This window comes from Fusarium solani, assembly GCF_023522795.1.
Source record: "Fusarium solani strain SB1 chromosome Unknown bctg00000003_1, whole genome shotgun sequence".
Classification (NCBI taxonomy): domain Eukaryota; kingdom Fungi; phylum Ascomycota; class Sordariomycetes; order Hypocreales; family Nectriaceae; genus Fusarium; species Fusarium solani.
In genome coordinates, this window is record NW_027072154.1 from 1,190,683 (window position 1) to 1,212,596 (window position 21,914).

At 52.5% G+C, this 21,914-nt stretch overlaps 3 protein-coding genes across 3 annotated transcripts; 2 read left to right on the forward strand and 1 right to left on the reverse strand.

Moving 5' to 3' along the window:
* Window positions 1–11,639: 11,639 nt before the first annotated feature.
* MRS44_005934 (uncharacterized protein) lies at window positions 11,640–13,415 on the reverse strand (the record flags this gene model as incomplete). The annotated part of the gene is made up of 1 exon (XM_046278148.2): window positions 11,640–13,415. One exon carries the CDS (start codon window positions 13,413–13,415, stop codon window positions 11,640–11,642), a length of 1,776 nt encoding a protein of 591 aa, XP_046140489.2.
* Window positions 13,416–14,433: 1,018 nt separating this feature from the next.
* MRS44_005935 (uncharacterized protein) lies at window positions 14,434–15,739 on the forward strand (the record flags this gene model as incomplete). Its single annotated transcript, XM_046278147.2, has 7 exons — window positions 14,434–14,513; window positions 14,612–14,912; window positions 14,960–15,277; window positions 15,325–15,460; window positions 15,510–15,518; window positions 15,569–15,633; window positions 15,677–15,739. 7 exons carry the CDS (start codon window positions 14,434–14,436, stop codon window positions 15,737–15,739), a joined length of 972 nt encoding a protein of 323 aa, XP_046140488.1.
* Window positions 15,740–16,421: 682 nt separating this feature from the next.
* Window positions 16,422–21,758, forward strand: MRS44_005936 (uncharacterized protein; the record flags this gene model as incomplete). The annotated part of the gene is made up of 6 exons (XM_065621581.1): window positions 16,422–16,499; window positions 16,549–16,615; window positions 16,662–17,042; window positions 17,087–17,160; window positions 17,275–19,653; window positions 19,698–21,758. The coding sequence occupies 6 exons, from the start codon at window positions 16,422–16,424 to the stop codon at window positions 21,756–21,758; spliced, it is 5,040 nt and encodes a 1,679-aa protein (XP_065477653.1).
* Between the last annotated feature and the right edge of the window lie 156 nt (window positions 21,759–21,914).

Genomic DNA, 21,914 nt, shown 5'->3' on the forward strand with positions numbered 1-21,914 from the left:
AGATCTGGCGACGATCTCTCCCTCGTCACGCTGTTCTTCTCGCATCCTCTCAGAGGTCTGCCACCTCCGCCATGATCCCAGCTAGATCGCCAATGACAAACCAGGGGGGTGGAAATGGAATTGCTTCTGTGACCAGCTTGGCTCTCGACCGGCTCGACGCCAATTCCAGCGTGGTGGGAAAGGCAGACGCCCAGCCGACCAGCTTGCCCCCCCTGTGCTTGACCTGAAGCACAACGGAGAGGCGGTCGGTCGGTGGAAGGACGAGAAGCGAGCGTCGGCCACGGGGCGCTGAGTAAGAGTCCCCATCCCATGGCACCAAAGATGGATGGTACGGATGGTATGCAGATGACGGACTCTTCGCGCTTGGCTAGTCCGGCCTACTAGCCAGAGAGAGTCCCTCTCTGGTGGACATTTCGGCTACTGGCGATGTCACGGTGCAATATGGCATATCCCCCGGATCTCCATGTCAAGAGAGCACGAGGTCGGGTCCCTCCCGAGGGGGCATGGCCTGGCATGGGCATCAGGGGGAATGATTGACATGACAAGCTGTCAGTTGAGTCTTGTCTCTTCCCTGCTCTGACGGAACAGCCGCAGATTGATTCGTGATAACTGATGGTGATATGGGCGAGACAAGACATGGAATACGGGAACCCCTTCCTCCACGTGCACCGCTCGATTGTGTTGGTTTCAGCTGCATGTTCCAACCCGTTTCCACAGGCCGCATGGGTTTCCATTCCAGAAGGACAGCTTCGCCTCTCGCCTGATCCATCCAGCGAGCGAGCGCTGGGCTCGGCTGAGGTTGCGCGCCGTGCGTTTGGATGGCGCGGCACGGGACGGAGAGCCTCACTTTTTTTACGCCGGGTGTTTTGTAGACGCTGCAAAATTGCAGGTAGACCTTGAAAGAGTGATAATCAATAATCAATCTCTTTTAATCTATCCGAAAAGGTAGTCGTTTGTGTTTGTTAACTTGTGTAGATCTCCCACGATGCCACCTCACGGTCCAGCTCTGTTGGCTCCCCCCGGATGCGGAGCAGACAATTGTCTATCACCAACCCAACTGCTGGACTCTCATCCTTGGCGACAATCATCCGAAGCTCATCGGATCCCCTCTGCAAGTCATAAACCCAACATCCAATCCAATACAGCACATCCTCATTTGCCTCATGTCAAATCCCATGCTGCCCACGTTGTCCATTGACTTTAGTACGATCTTCGCCCTTCCTTGGCTTCGTGTTCACCCCCCGCTTAGAGCCACGCGGCGACGCTATCACCAGCGCCAGCGCTAATAGACTAGAATAAGACGGCGGGCTCTTGGTAGAACCCGCGAACTCGGTTCCGTCGTCTACTCAATTCATCCATCATGGTCGTCAACTTCGCTCCCAAAGTGCCCCTGCCCAGAGTGCGCATGACTCGTCTCTTCAAGTGCTTTCGCCCCCCCGGCCGCATCGCGGAGATTTCATCTGCGGTGAAGACGGTCCCTCGTACATCATCATCACCACGAACTGCCTCTACGCGCAGCTCTGGGTAATCCTTCGGCCTGGGATTTGTCCGTCGAGTAAGTTATGTATCCGTAGTTTTCGCCCCATGTCCTCCCTACATATCCACCGTCCGTCGTGACGCCTGCCCGGCCAGGGGTAATAATCCTGGGCTCCTCGTGCTTCGTTCCGTTCGCTTCAGAGACGCAAACGCAAATGGCCATGGCTGCCATGCCTCGCCATGCCATGCTGACCCCGTGCCGTGCCTGTCAATCAGTATCTGGGTCTCTCGCCTGACGTGATCTGATTCAAAAGACAACGGTCCCATCCAGCCTTGTAGGCACTTGCGGTGGCCCTTGCTGCTAGCGATTCATGCAAGGCCAGACTATTGAACCAGCGGGCACAGTTAATACCCTCTACTCGACGTCTCGTACGATGGTCGGCAGCCAACGAAATTAACGAGCCCGGTGTCACAACCCGTCTTCCGCCTCCCGTTAATGTCTTGAGTGCCTGTCGGCAATCGTTAGATTTCAGCCTCCATGTGCGGCGGTTGCAATTGTCTAGGAAAAAGCAAGGAGCCTCCGCGGCCCCGGACTCCGAAGAAGCACACAGCAAACAGTACAAGCACACGCCCCTGGAGGCCCCCAACGACGTCACCGCAGGACCCTTGATCGCCTGTGTTTGAGAGAGTGGCTTGAAATGTCAGTTGTATCCAGCTGTCGTGGTTTCAGGTAATTATCCGTACCGTAACTGGGCTCATTATTCTGACTCTCCCCCTTTGTGCACATGGATCCGACACATCACAAAACAGTCCTTTTGACAATATCCCGCTGACAGGTTTTTTTTTCCTTCGCTCATGCACCTGCAGGCTTCCAATGTAACCCTGCCTGCCACCAGAAGCATCTCGCCCAATGTCTTTCAGCCTCCTGCAACTGCAAGGTTGAGGTGTTTCCGAAGCTGTAAGGGAATCTGCGTTGGGGATATATTGCGCAGATCGCGAGAACACCTCGACCGACGCTTTTTCATCTCGTCTCTTCACAGAATGTTGCTCAAACACATGCGAAGAGATGAAATTGATCATCATCTCTTATCCACGGCGGCTTGTGGTCGCAACCAACAGTGACATCTCACATGCATTCACCTTTCTTCTTTGACTGTCCTGCGCCGACCTCACCCGCCAATATTTCCCAACGTTTGCTTTTCCTCATGACTCTCGGTTGCTCCCTTCGACCCGCGTGCGTCTCGTGATTCTGGGTCGAGCCCGCTTCTTGGCTCGTCTCGCTTGAGGGTCTTTTGCTACCACGGTTGATCGGCGCGGGGCAGTACCTTGAACGGCTTTGATCCTCCGCGGTTGCGCACCTAGGCAATTGCTCCGTGTCTGGTGTTTGTCCCTAGTCGGGGTGTGTTTGGGGTTGAGACATGTTATCTGCGCAGCTTCGTGGTTAAATGCGCCGGTAGCAAACTAACTATGACGATGGATATCTGCCTAGCAAGGCCGGGCAATGACGTTAATGCTCTCGGCGGATCGGTTCGGGTAGAAGTCGCTATCTCGATACTGTAGATCCTGGATGGCTTTATATTGCTGTGTTACATGGCGACTTGCTTAACGAACCTCGCCAATCAAGAGGAACGTTACATGGTAATACAACGACTAAGAGCTATAATGTACTAATAAGAGTGTCCGTATTAATATCTTTTGGTTTTATTACAATACCTAGTCTTCAAATAAGGCTCGCATCGAGATGCTACCGTGATCATCGAGCTCCCGTCTCGGCTACCGATCATCTCTTGGCGACTATCAAACCCGTTGATATGAATCTCAACTGGGCGTTTCTTTGTTTCTTTCTCGTTTCTAAATAAACAAAACAACTGAAAACCAAAGCTTATGGTAGCGAAACTTAGTCAAGTAGTATTCCCTGGGGCAATCCTGTTTCATATTCGGACTTCACCCTTGACACCATCTCCATTTTTGGCCCCGAATTCCATGATCTCCATTCCCAGAAAGTGGCCGTGATCTATCGCCAGAGAAGAGCCAGTATTCCCAGTAAAACCTAAGGACGGGATAAAAGGTTCGCCAAGCACCGTCTAGCAAAGCCCGATTAGCACACAGGCGCCATCCTAAGTAACTCTCATCTCTCTAGTCTCTAAAAACAAGTTAGTAACTATCAACTCTCGCAAGAGCACTATCTCAACATGCCAGAAGACTGTCAATTAATCCAGCCTTGGCTCAGTCATGGAAGCCAGAGGCTTCGTAGCTGTTGACCTCTGGGTTCTCAGCGCCTCTATGCTGAATGAGCTTGTTAGCAGAATCAAGCTCAAGCTCCTCCCCAGCATCATCTCCAAGCGACTCAATAACGTCCGCGTATCCTCCAAAGATTCTGCTGTTATTAACCATAGCATGTGTCTTCTTCTGAACCATGTCCTTGTCGTTCTGGACTTGAAGGGCCTTATGAGCCATGGATCTTCTTGTATGCCCTATGTTTAACGAAGACAACAGAAAGGATTAACTTGACTTAATAGCAAGTACACTAAGAGAATAAATTATAAAATAATAATCAAATCATTTTGTAGTATTATCATGTCATTTCTATGGACCATCTTACATTCTGTAGGTAAAAGTCTGATCTTCTTTTGCGCTCCCTGCGGACGGTTAACTTCCGCTTCAGGGTGGTTTGTCGCTCAGTCTTCTCGCCGAAGGTGGTGACACCTCTTACGATTTTGACAAGGCCGGCAAAAGCCTCAAAATGGATAGCCTTGGGGTTTCCTCTGTTTCGTCATCATCTTCCTCGTCAGATGCTTCCTCAGTTGTAGGGTCTAGGATATCCAAGGAGGCTTTCAGTCGGAGGTGGGGATCGCAGAGTTCTTTGTTGTCGTGTTCGAGGTTGTGAGGATGCACGTCGACGATGTTGAACCAAGGAACAAGGGTGAGCCAGGAAGATCTCGCGATCGTGCTGTGTTTGTGGGATATCTTGAGTCGCGTGATGCTTGCGGGATGGTGGAGGTGGAGGTTACGGAGAGTAGGAACTTCGCACACGAGGAAAATCTTAAACAGAGGAGCAACTTAGATAGAACTTGACCATGTTTGCGAGAAAAAAACCCTACTCGTGCTATGATTGTTCGACGTAGAGTATCTAAGCTTCGGATCGCAAACGACAACCTACTGAAGCCAGCCCTCCTCGCAGGCGTAAAGAAGATGAGCCAATATCTTCTGTTCTCCAACCCAAATTACAAGGATGGGCTCATCTTGGCTCCTAGAAGCAGAAATTTGGAGTCTGCCGAGAAAGTGTCGACCAAAACTCGAAAGAGAAAGGCTGCTGCCTCTGCCGCCACCCCTGAGGTTGATTGTGAAACTGACGACACTGCCTCGGACGAGGGCGCAGGTGACAAAGGTGACTCTTCTGGTATGTTATGTGAAATACCCAGATTGAATCCCCGAGCTAGCAATGTTTTTGGGAATAAAAACTAACTTCCGCTCCTCCAAGGACAGCTCTACTATCGCGGAGGGATACTAGATGGTTGTGGATGTGGATGACGAGGTGATCATGGACAAGCAAAGGGGACTGACTGCCATGGATGGGAATGACAAGGCCAGTCATGAAGGATGACCAGATGACTATGGGCAGCCTTCCTAATCGGACTTTTTTGCCGAGTAAGAGGGGGTTGAAAACATGGCACCAGAGTCACGGGCATTAAGTTACCTGGTATGAAACCACAAGGTTTTCACAACTCATATTAGAACAATCCCTTGCTATATATATATATATTCCCCTCGGTTGGCTCCAAGGCTTTTACTATTGGCATTTCAAGTTGTCTTCTATGTCCCTGAGATTCAAGTGTAGAAAAGTATGAATCCCGCGCCATAGCTTCTTCTCGCGTTCTGAGTCTCAGCCAGAGTAGGGATTAAATCAGGAATATATCGCAAAACATTCACATGTCACAAAAACATAGGCATTTTCAATATTCTCAGTCAATAACCGATAATCATATTGCATATTGCTAATCCAACTGTACAGCAAATCTAGGCCTGCAGGTCGCAGAGACCAATTACCAAATACGCTCCCAGCAGCGCTTCCAGAAGGGCATGGCAGCCAGCTCGCGGCGGTAGTTCTCCTCGATGCCGCCCTCCTCCCAGTGCTTGCACTCCTCGTCGATCTCCTTCTTTCCGCTGACGAGATCGGCCGTCTCGGGGTTGGCAACCTTGGTCTTCTTGAAGACCTTCCAGAAGACGAACAGGATAACGGCGTAGGCGTGGCAGAAGTAGCTGGTGATGAAACCCTGCGTGCTCCAGGGCTCAAACTTGTCGAAGCCGATGAAGATGAGGGCAACGGTACCCAGGAAGAGGCCGAGGTAGGCGGCCCAGGGGTTCCAGGGGGCAACGTAGTGGAGAGCAGAGTCGTCGAGGCCCTGAGCCTTGCGGGCGCGGTACCAGCCGACAAAGACGATGATCATCATGGTGTAGGTGGCGATGAGACCGGTGGTGGTGAGGTCGACGAACCAGAAGAAGACGGTAACGGAGGATTCGCCGGCGACGAGGAAGGTGATGCAGCTGATGACGCTGACAGTGATGACGCAGTAGATGGGGACACCGGCCTTGGTGCACTTCATGAGGATCGCAGGGGCCTGGCCATCGCGGGCAAGACCGTAGAGGGTTCGGGACGAGGAGTAGAGGTAAGCGTTACCGCAAGAGAGACCGGAGGTGAGGATCAGGAAGTTGATGAGATCGGGGAGGCCAGTGATGCCGAGGTTCTCAACTATAGGTTGGTTAGTATTGTTCCAGTCACACTTTCAAGAGCTTTACTCACTTCCAATGACCCAGGGAGAGGCAGCAGCACCAGCAGCGCTGCTCTCAATGGCACCGAGCAGACGAGAATCCTCAGAGCTGCAGATGATACCGACAGCCAGGACACCAAAGACGTAGAAACCAACAAGTCGGTAGAAGATGAGCTTGGCAACTCGGGGGATGGTTCGTCGAGGGTTCTGGATCTCACCAGACGAGAGAGAGATCATATCGGGGCCGGCAATGGTGAAACCAGCGTAGAGGATAACCTTCCACCAACCGCAGAAGCGTCCAAGATCGCCCTCGGCGTGGTAGGCCTTCATAGCCTTGCCGCCACCCCAGTAACGGAATCCGTAAGCGTCCTTCTTGGGGTTTCCACCGCACATGGTGATGAGGGTGATGAAGAGGAGACCGAACAGGAGGAGGACCTTGAGCGAGGCCATGATGAACTCGGCTTCACCGTAGTACCTAGGGTCTGGTTAGAGCTTCTGGGGCAGCATCAAGCTTCGAAGGCACTTACTTGACAGCAACAACGTTAAGAAGGACGCAGACAACCATGGCCATAGCAACCCAAGCAGCAGGGTTGATGTCAGGGACCCAGTACTGCATAAGTGTCGCTACAGCACTGTATTCGACACAGACCAGCATCAGACCAGCATAGAAGTAAGTCCATCCCATAGCGAAACCTATGGTTGTTAGCCCGATACTTTAGTGATAGTTGGCTGTGAACTTACCGAGAGCAGGGTCGACGAAACGGGCAGCAAGTTCAAAGATAGATCCACGGATAGGAAGATAGGCGCACATCTCGGCCACGCACAGGTTGCAAGGCCAGACGAAGCAGACACCCCAGATGAGGTAACCGAGCAGGACAGACAGAGGACCGGCTGAGGACAGGACACCGCCGATACCGACGAAAAGACCTGTACCGATGGAGCCACCGATGGCCATGAGCTGGACGTGACGAGGAGAGAGACCACGGACGGTTCGGCCATATTGCTCGTCGACGTGGTTTCCATCGAGAAGGATGCCAGGGGCAGTGTCAGAGACGTTGGGGGCCTCTCCGCCCTTGGCCTCGGGGTCTGTTGGAATACCCATGATGACTGAGGTTTCAAAGACTGGATATGATACAACTCCTCAAGATTTGAAAGATAAGGTGGAAGGATCAATGTCAAGCGAGGACACCGGCTTGGTGATGGCTAAAACCTTGGAGGGGAGGGGAGATGGCTTCTTTATGTATGCATGCAGGTTGAGCGGCATGGTGTGAGGGAGCAGGACTCGATGGATCATCATAACCGTCCCTCGGATTTCACCTCTAGCCTGGCCTGTCCTGCGTCAGCGAACTGAACCAACCCATCCCCATCCAAGTACCGGGTCCCTTGAAACTGGGTGCATATCCGTGCTATGGGGGAGGGATCGGTGACTGACATGACCCACGACTACACCGGGTGGTGCCATGATAACCCAATTGCGGAGGCGAACCGGGGCCCTGGACAGAAGGGGACTCTCAAAATCCATCAGGGACAGAGGTGAGCGGCGGCGGCAATACCCAGGTGAGTGAGAGAAGCAGAGCCGGGCCGGTCCCGACAAAGTAGCTCAAGGCCTTGGACAACCTCATGTGGGGGAAAGCGGGACATGACTCGGCTGGTCGGGGATCAGCCCAAGCCTGGGAGGCGCAACCTTAGATACAGGACAGGTCGAGTCTGTTTCCGTGGTGGTGGTGTAGGAGGGAAGCTAAGGTTTGGCTGCCGCTAGAAGTGCCAAGACAGGCGAGACCAGGGTGGGTTCTCCAGGATGGATTGGATTTCTCTCCGTTGAAACCAGACCAGGATCCCTGCACTTTACTTTGATTATGTACATACGTAGGTAGGTAGTTATGGGTTTTGTCGATCTCCCACTACAGAGTAAAGCCTCGTCTGGTTGGCCGCGTCGAATTTGAGTCCATGGCCGATTGGGAATAGAGTCATTATTCTCGACCGGACCGCGATATTTTTGAGTGATCCAGCCTTGCCGGGCGGCAGCTTACTCTCTTCTTCGTCATGTCAAACAGGCCAGAACGCCACAGCAGCGATATCGATCCATCAAGTCTCGATGAGAGGCTGATTGCTTGCTGCCCATGCTTGAATGACCCTGGCATAAGCCACCTGACCAATTTTGACCGCCCTGACGTACAGCATCAGCTGTAAGGTTTGTGGAGAAGCAAAGCAAATACATGCCCATGAAACCTGAGGCTCAACAACATTTTCTTTGGTTTATTACAACACCACGCAGACCGTGGAGTGAATAGCGGGCGCATCTCAAATGTCTAGTAAAACTGTTCAGTCAACGGATCGCAGATAAACCACCGATATCACAAAAGACGGCGATCCCACTGGCCGTTTCTAACGGAGTGGAGCTCTAGCTCCCACTCGGTTGCCTCATCTCCACGACTCCGAAGCGCGGTGCGTACGGTACTCCACCATCCCTGTCGATATCTCAATGGTGGGGAGACGGCAGGGCCTCCTTGCCAGAGATAGGCACTTTCCCCGGGCGTGGGTCGGTGGGTTGATTTTCCCTTCTGCCAGTTCGTTCGTCTGTCCTGGCATCCATGGCAGGTCTGGGAAAAATCCACTCGCAAGATACAGATCAGATCAGAGGCTATCTTGACGCGGTGCGTGCTGCTGCTGCCTCGAGCGTCTGTCAACTGTGACGCTTAGAACCCAAATGAGGTACCCGCAATTTAGCCAGAGGGATCATCGCTTCATGAGCCCGTCTAAGAAACTACAGGCGGTCGTGCCCGTCACCACAGCATCACAACACCAGGGGCTGGCTGCAGGGGGTCTTACAGCTCCGTCTCTCCAACAGCTTGCATGGGGGGAACAAAGATGGGATCCACGGCTCCGAGCCAGTGCCAGTAGTTTTCTGCAACGGCTCCGAGTTGGTTATTCCCCTTTCACGGGCCGAGCGAAACCTTGATCCTGTTGATGCCCGAGTCAACTCACTCTCTGACGGCTCCGACAAGTTTGGTCTCTGCCTCTCCCACGGGCTCCGGTATGGCCTCATAAATATCAGCCTTTTTGCAAGGCCCCCAGAAAGTCTCACCATCAGAGCTCCCATCTCCAACTCATCTCTTCGCATATGCCGGTGGGGAAAGTCGTCAAGGCCTCGAACCGTCTTGGTTCATCGCTCGCGCCGAGTCTCACCCAGTTCATGCCCGATGTGGAGGCGGACGAGTGGCTGGCTTGGCTACCTACCCGGTCGACAAAGCAAAGCGCGGCTACATGTACTTGGCCACGAGGCACCAGGAGCAGGACGAGAGGAGAGAGGAGAGGAGAAATGCGGGGAAAAGTCACTTCCAGTTAAGCATGGATTTAAGCGTGGCAGTGGCAAGTGGGACTCTTGTCGGACAGCGACCGATTAAACAGTCATGGTCATTACGTACGTGACGATATTCCCAGCTGGAGCCCTTTTTTTCAGCAAAACACTCAGCGCACACACAACACACAATAAAACACAAGCAGGGCCAAAGTCAGGTGTCGTAACATGGCCGACATGAACCCCCTGCTTAGAAATGGGGAGACAGGGCCGAATGGCTTTCCCCTCTCCTTATCGCCCCCCTTTCCCCAATTCAACGCCCTCCGATACCGCGTTCCACTTGGAGAATTACGCCCTAGAGAGATAACAACAGGCGCAGAGAGGGAAAGCGCGCTCTCAAACCCAGGTAGCGATAGGCGCCCCCCTCACGAACGATAGGAGAATGTGGGCTTGTTACCCCAAATCTGCGCCTTCTCCAAATCGAAGCTTGCCGTCGTATTCACCTTGGCCTTCACCTAGGTAACAAGCGTGAATAGCTTCTTTTTCTCCCAGAAAAACGCCCAGATCTCTCTCCGCAAAAGATCTCCGTCCTTCTCCAGAAAACAAGGTGAAATCTCTCCAGTTTATTTCTCCAGACTCCAGATTCTCCTCATCAATCCTTTACCTCGGGTCTCGCGGGGCCCCACGAACAATCTTGCCATTCCCAGGCGCCAAAACGTAATGGATACTACAAAAGTCGCGCTGTGGACGTGCCATGTTGAGGGGCCCGGGGACGACTCGGGAGACGAGAAGAGAGACGGCGAGACATATGGAGCCCTTTGCCAGCACGGGGACTGGTTGTGGATAGCCGGGGTAACGGCTGAGTTGAGGGCCCATTCTTTTTCTTTCAATTTTTTTTCTCACCACGCTTTCAAAGCCATGAATCGCAGTCAATATTCAAGGTGACCGTCTCGGGTTCTCTGGAATTACCGGTCACCGGCATTTGCTCCCTGGTGAGCCAAATCGAACCAGCCCACCGCTACTCTACGCCACGCGCATGTACGGAAGCTCTCATCAGCCGCTGTGAATGGACGAGCACGTCTTCTAGAAAGAGACTCAAGACCCCCCGGCAGAGGGTGACCTGCATCCGAAGGACGGAGCTAGTGTGTGAGTGGGGAAAAGGTTGATGTCACCCTTGTCGAGATAGAGTCAAGGGCCAGAGTTTGACCATCCATTAGCTCGTCTATGGTCGTATCTTACCGCTGCCTACCACGTCCTGGCTTCGGCAGTGCCTGAAATAAAGTCGGCCTGTCCTTCCTATTCCTCTCGTCGACCGGCCCGGTCCTGTACCTGGGCCATCATCCATATCAAACATGTTCCTCAGGCCGATCCACACCCCCGGATATCAATTCCATCTTGGCATTTTTTCTGCGCCAAGCACCATGAGGATTGCTTCAGGGAACCGCTGACCAACTCATGTCGGAGCCGTTAATTCCTCGTGTAATTACCCCCCCAGCTCCCATGTCTGCCGTTGCCAAGACTTTGATGCTCAACGGTAGCCAACGAGACTCAGGCCAGTCTCGTTGTCCCCGAATGCCATCACACACGGTCGTACGGATGTGGCACGGGTCATTCAGGGTCCTTGAAGTTTGTATGAGCTGACTTGATGCGATTCTTGGTTGGGCTGGGATTTCGGTTTATGCTTCGGTACCGACTTGTTATTGATGCTCGCAGTTTACCCTAGGTAGTTCATGACATGTATGACCCAACATCAACGCCCATCAATACTGCAATAGAAACAGAGAGCCTCGCTCATCATTCAGACTAGAGTCGTAATTCAGTCCCATGCGCAACTCCAAAGGATGTGCAAAAACACCCACGCCGCGTAATGTCACCTTTGCTCCCCGCAATCCCACCGTCAAGATCCCACCCCTTTTCGATTTACCACGATGCCACGCGGCGATGCGTATGATTCCCATCCTAGACAAACGGTGTGCCATCGGGCTGCCACACCTCTTCCAGTTCCAAACTCCCGGGTTCCCGGGATCTAATTCAGTCCACCTCGATTAAGCTCAGGTGCAGGTATCGGTCCAGACGCCGACCAGCCCTTAGCCGCCCTAGAGATATCGCGTCTTAAGCCATTCCTCATCTCGTAGTCCCAGGTTCAGCCCGTTCTGTGTCCACCATCGTCGAACCGGGCTCTGGTCTCCGATGCTGTCCTCGAGCGCCTCTTCGATGTTGCAAGTTCGAAACTCGACCTGCTGCTTACGTCCCTCCATCCCTTGGAGTTCTCCGTGAGCAAACTTGCGCCACCATTCGAGGACCGCTAGGTGTTGATATATGGTAGGCGGTACCAGCACCTCGGCGTCGTAGACGAGCTTGTCGTCGCCTTTGAGTCGTCTCCACGTCTCCAAAACGTCCACCTGTCCCCAGCGGCTAGCCATCTTGGCAACGCTATCACCATGCGCCGCGGGGATACCCGACGCGTCCCACCACCGTAGCACATCAGCTTGCCCATATTGTGTTGCCCATAAGAGTGACCGGCCCGGTCGCAAGACGACCTTGTCGTCCTGCGCCGCGGCATCGCGCCACCATTCGAGCACAAGGAGATGCCCACTCCCGCTAGCTTGCTCCAGAGCTGACTCTGTATATCGCATCGACAGTCCGGATCGCCGCCACCACCAGTCCAGCACACGAACATGCCCGTTCTTGGAGGCGCCGTCCACGGCTTCTGCGTCATAGATATGCCGTTCTCTGAACCATCTGCTCTGTTTCCAATAGTCCAACACATCGGTACGAGGATAGTAGGCCGAGGCCTTGGTCGGCAGCGTCGTTCCGTCAAACGCCTTGAAGAGATCCGGCCTGTTGGCTTCCATATACGCCAGCACGTCGATAAGCCCAAACTTGATGACCAGTTTGATAACCAACGCCGAGATGTCGTGGAATTCCGGCGGAGATTGCGATATCTTCTTACATATCGCTGCCGAGTTGCATGTTAGGACGGTCCACTCGAGCTCGTGCTCGTAGACCTTCAAGGGGTCGGCTGGGTCCTTGGGCCGGCTCGTCCATGTCGGAGGCATCGGAAGGTTCGTGTACATGCCCAAGGCCTTTGCCAGTTCCCAATCTCCCGCGTAGTCGAGGATAATAGTCCATATCTCTGGCGGCAACTTTGACTGAACTTTCACGTCCACATCAGCCACCATAGCCATTCCTGTCGCAATCTCGACGTCTCGGCCCAGTCCTAGCAAGTCTGCTTGGTTCTTGATGATGCCTAGCACCTCGTTGAAGCCGTTCCAGTTCGGCACTCGCTTCGGATTCGGTGTTCCTTCGTAATGCCACAATATCGGGGCTACCACACGTATCCAGTTCCATTTCCGATGTATCTTGTTAAGATGCTTCTTCGTCATCGGGTTCGACCACATGTGGGTGCTCATGCCGGGCACCAATACAATATTCTTTTGCGTATCCCATCCTCGAAGCACTTCGCCGAGGAACGTATCTGTAACGCCTGCCAGCATCTTGGCGATACTGTCCGCATCTAACGGCACGCAGACCATCAGATCTGCCCATTCCACAAGTTCAAACGCTTGTTGTCGGTAAAATTCGACGTCATCCGCCCGGTCGCCCATTCCCAGCGCTAAACTCCGGTTCTGCATGACGATGATTGTTTGGGTCAGCCGCGGCACCACATCGTCGACAATGGCGCGGGCTTCGATCTGAGGGTTCTTGGAGAGTCGCACGACGAGCGCTTGCGCCCAGGACGTATCGCGGGGTCCAGTCGCGGCGACGAGTAGGCGGAGCTTGCGGTTGCGAGCCATGTCGTGGAGGGACGAGGGAGGCGCGGGGCTCAGCCGTGGCGAGAGCAGTCGCGGCGAAAAGGAATGATGTGCCATGCTGGATGATGACCCTGATCCCACATGGTTTGGACCATGCGCAGGGCGAGGCGGGCAAGCGGTGAGGTGACTCGGAGGAGGAGGACTTTGACGGGGCATCAAATCGCTGGTTCGAAATTCGGATCGTAGTAGCTGGCCGTCAGATGTTGCAATGATGGCTTCGATGTCTTGTGGGCAAATCGAGGTCGTCAGTTGAGCCTTGTTGGTTGGGCAGATGATGTTCAGGCGGCGGCGAATTGGACTACCGAAGCTGATCCATTTTTCCTTGATATCCCGGCGAGTTTCCGGTGCAAGCCGGAATGGAGGGGCAGGCTGCGGAGGACAGGAATTTTACCAGAAAGCTGGTAAAATGAATAAAAATAAAGCACGAATAATGAGAGAAGATAATATTTGGGTGGATAATCGTAAAATAGTTCGATATTGGATCTTAAGTCGGTCAGTTGCCTTTTTCACTTCCCCGCGGATCTCATCGAATAAGCCAAGATGACGTCGCCATGATTGGAAGGTCAGGCATGGCTTGAAGACGACAGAAGCAGATGCAACGCAATTGAGAGATCCAGAATCCAATCAAAATCATCATGATGACCTCTACCATTCCTGTTTTCCCCAGATTAAGTTACGGCTCTGTCCGGAAGCTAGTTAATCCCATCAACAGGTTGATCCGGATTTGCCAGTCCAGGTGACTGTCCAGAGGCGATGGCGATAGCGCGTTGCTCCACAACCTAAAACCCGTGATGGAAAAGTTTGATCTCTTTGTTGACATCCCTACATCCAATCCAATCCATGTTAGTCATACATATCCTCGGCTTCATCCTGCTCAAAATCCCTGCTTTTTACGGAATTCTTCTTGGGCGTTGATCACCAGCCTGAATCACATACCGGCTCCCTGTCAATCAACCCGTGCAGCCCAGCCCAAGCCAGCCAGCCATCCAGCCATCCATCCTCCTCAGCTCCCCGCGCATATTTATCGCCGCCAAAAAATCTTCAGCCCCGCTTCTTTTTCTTCCTCTCTTCGACAATGTTGGACCAAATGGCGAACGAAATCAAGCTCATCTCGGGCAGCTCTCACCCGGATCTCAGTGCCAAGGTCGCCAGTCGGTAGGTTCTTGAGATGGAAGCTCTCCAATTGCCTGGCGCTGGCTCTGTCTGGCGCGGCGGTGAGCAATGGGTATGCGCAGTTGCTGATCCGGCTTCAGACTCGGCATTGAGATCGCCAACACCATGAGCCTCAACTACTCCAACCAGGAGACCAGCGTTTCCATCGGCGAGTCTGTCCGTGACGAGGACGTCTTCATTCTCCAGTCCACCGCCCCTGGAGATGTCAACAATGGCTTGATGGAGCTCCTCATCATGATTCACGCCTGTCGCACAGCTTCGGCCCGGCGGATCACCGCTGTTGTTGTCAACTTTCCCTATGCTCGACAGGACAAGAAGGACAAGTCCCGTGCTCCCATCAGCGCAAAGCTCATCGCAAATATGCTCCAGGTCTCAGGATGCGTGCGTCGATACTGGCCCTTTTCTATCGCCTTCACTAATGGTCTTAGAATCATGTGATTACTATGGATCTTCACGCCTCTCAGATTCAGGGCTTCTTCAACGTCCCTGTGGACAACCTCTACGCAGAACCCTCAGTCCTTCGATGGATCAGCCAGAACCTTGACGTTGAGAACTGCGTCATTGTTTCGCCTGATGCCGGTGGTGCCAAGCGTGCCACCTCAATTGCTGACCGTCTGAACACCGGCTTTGCTCTCATCCACAAGGAGCGCCCTCGCCCCAACGTTGTTGGCCGCATGGTGCTCGTTGGTGACGTTCAGGACAAGGTTGCCATTCTCGTCGATGACATGGCTGACACCTGTGGAACTGTAAGTCATCTGACGACCTGGGATACAGCATATCTAATTCGTCACAGCTCGCCAAGGCTGCCGAGACGGTGAACCAGCATGGTGCCCGTGAGGTTTATGCTATTGTTACCCATGGTATCCTTAGTGGTAATGCCATTGAGACCATCAACAAGTCATGCCTCTCTGGCCTTGTTGTGACCAACAGTGAGTGACCCAACATTTTGACCAGACAGACATATGCTAACTTTACCAGCCGTCCCTCGTAAGTAATCGGCTTGCCTCTACGGAGGTGTTTTTTCTAACATTCGATAGTTGGCGATAAGATCGAGCGCTGCCCTAAGCTCAAGGTCATTGACGTTTCCGGCACCCTGGCTGAGGTATGTTCCCTGGTCACTTTTACTTACCCTGCTAACAAATCAGGCCATCCGGAGAACTCACAACGGCGAATCTGTGTCGTACCTGTTCAACAACGTTCCCGTTTAAAATTTAGTGCTAGAACCAGCGCAATGCTTGGATAATGGAGTTGGTATGTTTGGTTGCCTGAACAAGCCGCATGTGTACTAACATGATGAAGCGGCGTAACTAGAGCTGAGGCTTGGGCCAATTGGCGAATCTCGGTCGTTTTAGAATAAACCAGAAAGAGCCATAGAAAATGAATTAAGGATGTGTTTCTTGAGTTGTATGGATGCTTGATCTGAGCTCATCCCATAATTCATGGTTAAATGATGGGTCAGAATCATGATCTTTGGTGATGGAGATGTTACTCTAGGGTGGCTAGTGGTGAACTTTGTAGGATGGATCATTGCTCTTCCCATCTCACTATTCTGTCGATTCAGGCCTGGATAGACAAAAAGAATGGTTATCAAGGCGATCCACAAATCTTCATATACTATGTTCCCAGGTATTAGTTATTTGGTGACTGAACTCGACTTCATATATCCTTCCTGCCACATTCGGAGCACTGGCGTCACCCGCCCCACGTGAGACGGGCGGTGAGCGATTCTGCCGCCTCATCTACAAGGGACACATCACTGCCTACGACAACAATTCAACAGCATCACAACAAGATTAACGTCGTGCAGCGGCAGAATTTCATCTCGAGCTGCATGGACTTGCGAAAAAGCCACATGCTCCGTGTTGAGCCGAAAATTTGCCCGGGGCCAAGATGACGACGCAACTCCTAGCCACGGAGCTGGCGAATCTCATTCAGGAGAGCAAGAGGAAACACAATGACTTGCGACAAGTGAGTCGCTGCAGCCAGCGTATGGTCCCAAATTCTGATGTCGTTGTAGGCAGCGGAGAAATCCCTTGAAGAGTTGAGAAATTTGAGAAACCCTTCGGAACAGACGGCTCCTGAAGGTCTGACCCTCACCATGTTAATCCAGCACCATCTAACCCTGTCCAGAGCTATCCCAAAAGGTCAACTTTGTCAACCCATTCATCATCGCATGCGGGACCAAGAATGCCAAGTTCACCGCCATCGCAATTGTCTGTCTGCAGCGCCTCATCGTTGCTCACGCTCTTCCTCGGTCCAAGCTGAACCAGGTGCTGGAGGCTTTGATGCAGGCCACCTCGGCTGGCTTGGATGTACAGCTCAAAATTTTGCAGGCACTGCCTTCTCTGGTTCAGAACTATGCTTCGGATCTCAAGGGAAACCTGCTGGTGACGGCTCTTAACATTTGCTTCACCCTCCAGAGCAGCAAGAATGCCATCGTGAACCACACTTCAGCGGCAACGCTCCAACAACTGGTTGTATCAGTGTTTGACAAGGTTGTTGCCGAGGACAGTAAGTTTTATAGATCTCTACAAGGAATCATCTAACCGGAGCAGAAAAAGTTGGCGATGTTCCGACAGGCGACCCAGAACAATCTGAGACTCGTCCTGCAGCATTGGACGCTTATCGGGTATGTGTATAGGCCGCTTTCTGACCAGGTTCTGACCAACAGATCTTTAATGATCTATGCCTTATGACAGAAAACCAACGTCCGGAATTCATCCGAGTCTCAGGACTTCCGCAGACATTCGGCCTGGAGCTCATCGAGTCCGTCATTACGAATCATGCAACCGTTTTCAGCAACCACCCCGAGCAGGCTCAGATCTTGCGGGTCAGGGTCATGCCTCTTATCATGAGTGCTCTGAAGGGGAAGCCAAACTTTGCGACCACCGTACGACTCGTTCGTATTCTCTACACGATGCTCCGCAGACACATCAGTATCCTGCCATCAGAATGTGGCGAGTCGTTGATGATTCTGACCCAGCTTCTCGACCAAGATGATTCTATCTGGAAGAGGGCCTTGTGCATGGAGGTCTTTCGAGGAATCTTTGCTGAGCATGCCCTCCTTCGACGCATATTTGCCATGTTTGACGCCAAAGAAGGAGAAAAGGATGTACTCAAGCCTCTGATAGCTACGTTCGTACGACTGAGCACCGAGAAGCCTGCTGTTATTGGGCTTGGACACCAATCGACACTGCCGGTCGCCAATTTGAACCCGAATTCCTCCTCCGACCAAACCATCATCGAGGCGAGTGGCATGCTTATGGCTGGTCCCGTTGGATCCGAGACTACAACCACTGGTATCAGCACGCAGTGGAGCTCTGTTCGCGTTCCATGCATTGACCAGCTCGACAAGACAGAGGCTCCGGCTATCCCAGAGTCATACATCTACAGCTTGGTTCTGGCTTGTATCTCATCTGTCTCTGATGGGCTTGCAAAGTTTATCCTTCCTCTCACAGTCCCTAGTGACACTCGGAGCCGGAAGAAGACCTCAAAGCAGGAAACAGGCCGTGATTCTCCTGCGCCAGACGACAATTCGGCAAAGGGGAGGTTAGAGAGGTCGGCGTCTTTCAAGAGAAACCCAGTCCCTCTAAATCCCTTATCCTTGGAGGAGCATCCCCTGTTTTCTGAGGTCAAGATTTGTGCGACCATCGTCGAAGAGTGCTGGCCTGCAATTCTTGCAACTTGCTCCACCTTCTTATATGCTGCCCTTGACTCCGAGTACTATCATGGATTGGTGCGTGCCTTCCAGCGCTTCGCTCACGTCGCTGGCCTCTTGCAACTACCTACTCCTCGAGATGCTTTCCTTACGACTCTGGGGAAAGCCGCCGTGCCACCTAACGTTCTTACAGCCTGCGTCAATGCTGGCCAAGCTCGCCCCCAGACTCCAAGCACGCCTACGGACACATCAAGTCTATTTAGCAATGCTCGAGGGTTGTTGAGCGTCGACAGCCTGACCCCTGCTACACCTACTTCAGAAAAACGGCAAGCATCTTTCGACGCCTCCGTGGCGTCGCTCAACACTCGAAACTTGCTTTGTCTACGGGCACTCCTGAATCTGGGCATTGCACTAGGCCCAACTCTAGGAGGGGCATGGAGCATTATCCTTGAGACGCTTCAGCAGGCTGACTTTGTCCTATTTGTGAGCGGAAAGACTCCGGGCAGGACTCCGACTATGAGTCGGGGATCCGATCAAGGAGGCGACAGCGAGGCTGCTACCCTCATGGCCAACTTTGGATCCGAGGTTCGTGCTGTCGAGACGGCTGCGTCGAGGCTGATTGAGAGTACTATTGACTTTCCTAATGACTCGTTCCTGGAGGTGGTAGCAGCCATCTGCAATCTATTGATGCAGAGGCCTGTCGAACCACCCGAAGCCAAACAGCCCCAAGCTGATGGGCAACTTAAGACTCCGACTACACAGCCTCGGCGATTTTCGGGGCAGTTGAGCTCTGGTTCGACGCAAGAGGACCAATTTGCACTTGCCAAGCTTGGAGAAATTGCCACCATCAACCTTGAAAGACTGCTGGAATACAGCCCAGAAGAGTCAGGCTGGGATGTCTTGACTGAGGAGCTCATCGAGACATTAACCTCTGTTACCACAAACTCGTCTGTTCGGACCAGAGCAGCAGATATACTTGTGAAGCTGGTTCTGGAGGCTGCCAGTGTTACGTCCTCGTTCCCTGAAGAGATCCGTGGCGACATCCAACTCCGATTTTTCGAGGCTCTGAGGAAATCGCTGGCGCCTCTGCTCAAAGGAGACCGAGAGGTTTCTGTTGCCAGCCACTCAACTGATATCGACATACACAAGATCATCCTTGAAGGCCTCAAAAGCATCATTGAAGGTTCTGGGGAGAGTCTCGTCAAGGGATGGGACATTGCTTTCGAAATCATTGGCACCATCTTTATATCAAAAGAGTTTGATCCTGCCGACCGTCGTGGCTCGCTCGCCAACCCGATTCTCCTTGATACCCGATCAGCAAAGCTCATTCGATCTTCTTTCAACTCGCTTCAACTCATTTGCTCCGACTTTTTGGCGTCGTTGCCAAACTCTTGCTTCTTGATCTTGGTTGATACCCTCTACAAATTCTGCTCCCAGGACGATGATCTCAACATTGCCTTGACTGTAAGTTTATCCCGTCGGTTTTTGATCAAGCTAACACTCTATAGACGGTCACGTTCTTCTGGGTTCTGTCCGACTTCCTTTCGGCAAAGAATGAGTCTCTCGACATAACAGCAGAGATGATGCAGGGAACAGAGGTTTCTGATCTTGAGAAGATGGCTGCCGATCACGACCACAAGAACTCCGACGCAGCATTGTGGATGCTTCTCCTACTTCGCCTGACAACTGTCACCACAGACGACAGACTTGAGCTACGCAACAGTGCGATTCAGACCTTACTCCGAATATTCGACGCTTATGGTGATCGACTCAGCCCTGAGTCATGGTCAATCTGCGTCAAGTCGGTCATTTTCAAGCTTTTCTCGTCAATCGAACAAGAGATATCTGCCTCGCAATCGGATGAAGCGGATGAGAGTGACCGAACCGAATGGACCGAGACGGCGGTTGTGGTTCTCAGCGGTATCTCGAGTCTTTTGGCCAATTACCTCGACATTCTTACCGTCCATCCTTCATTTGATCACCTCTGGCGAGAACTTCTCACCCACTTCACGACACTCCTCGACTTTCAAGTCTTGGATATTAATACTGCAACCTTTAAGGCGTTGGCCCACGTCTTGTCTCAGACAAGCAATGACGGCAAGTCAGTGTTCAACAAGACTACCGTCGACTTTGCGTGGGATCTATGGGCAAGAGGAGTTCCAATCTCAAAGCCTGCCAAGGGCAAGGCTGAGGATAACCAGAACTGCCTTATTGCCTACGTTTCTGCCTTGGCAGAGATTTATCGGCTGATTCAGGATGATCTCACTGTGGACAGAGTCGCAAGAATACTGAGTCTGCTGAGAGCGACCTTGGACGAGGCTTCTGTTGGTAGTTACGTCCAGGATATCGAGTATGTGACACCTTTACAGGCACACATCGTCGAAGCGATCCAGACGATCCGGACAGACATTGACGGAGTCCCATCTGCCATGATCACCCAGGTTGCAGACTTTGTTGTCTTGCCATTCCAAGCCACTTCGTCTAAGCCAGGGCCCAAACGCACTTACATTGCGCTCTCAAAGGCGAGCATGAAGACGCTGGAGAACCTCATTCTCAATCACTCCGCAGATCCCGACATCTACCGTAGCGGTGCGTTTTACGAGGCTCTGAAGGCTTTGTGCAGACCGATTGCACTCAAGTATGGCTTCTCGACCATCACCAAATCTACTCAGCCATGGAGACTGGCCACCTCCACAGCCCTTGTCATTCTGGAGGCCACCCTGTCCCAGATAATAACCCTTGACATCAAGCGGGGAGTGGTTCAAGACATTTGGACCACGATCGTCGCTGTCGCCGACGGAATCTTGAGTGCAAATTGCAAGAGTGCTGCCTCTGGAACCGACTTTGCGGCCGATGAGACGTTCGACATTGCTTCTTTCCACAAGCTTAGAGAACTCATCATTCCAGCACTTGGTGCTGAAGCTGTTTCTGAAAGGGCTCGCAAGTCTTATGCTGAGAGTCTCTTCAGAACATCCATTATCCATGCTCCTTCACCAGCCGAGGAGTCAATCATCAACGGTAGTCATGAGAAGGGTCTGGCAGCGCTGTATACTTCGCGTGCAGGTCGAACAGTATCGATCCCACCGACAAAACGCACAAGCATGGCGTATGTTGCCTGTGATGAGCTGTTTGCATTGATATCCGCCAAAGAAGAGCCAGCAATCGTCATTCAGCCACCGACGCCAAAGTCCCCAGACGCGAAACACCAGCGGTTTGCCGAGTCACCAGTTAAGCTCCATGGCCGGATCGCCAGCACGGCCGCTCCATTCCTCATCCTGCGCTGTGCTTTGACGCTCAGAGCGTACATTGCCGATCAACCTCTCCGAGGAAAGATGCCTCAGCCGTTGAGCCAGCGAAAGGAGCTGTTGTGGATTCTAAGAAAGTTGGTGGATATGAAGAGTGAGAGTGGAGCTATCCCTGAGTTGAGCGGCGTGGAGAGTGAAGGAAGGAAGCATCTACTGAGGTTGTATCCTCTGATTGTGCGAGCATCAGGTGTAGCTGGAGATGAGAAGGTAGGGAGGTTGCTGAGAGAAGCGCTGGAGGTTGTTGGTGACGAGCTTGGTGTTTAGACAAAGCGAGGGTAATGTGAAGACATAGAAGGCGTTGGAAGCAATTGATCTAGCAATATTTCAATTATTATCTCCGAATTATTCACATTCTTCACACTCTGCTTCAGCGATAGAGTTGCTAGGGCAGGCATTTGTTGGAGGGGCAGACCCCACCAA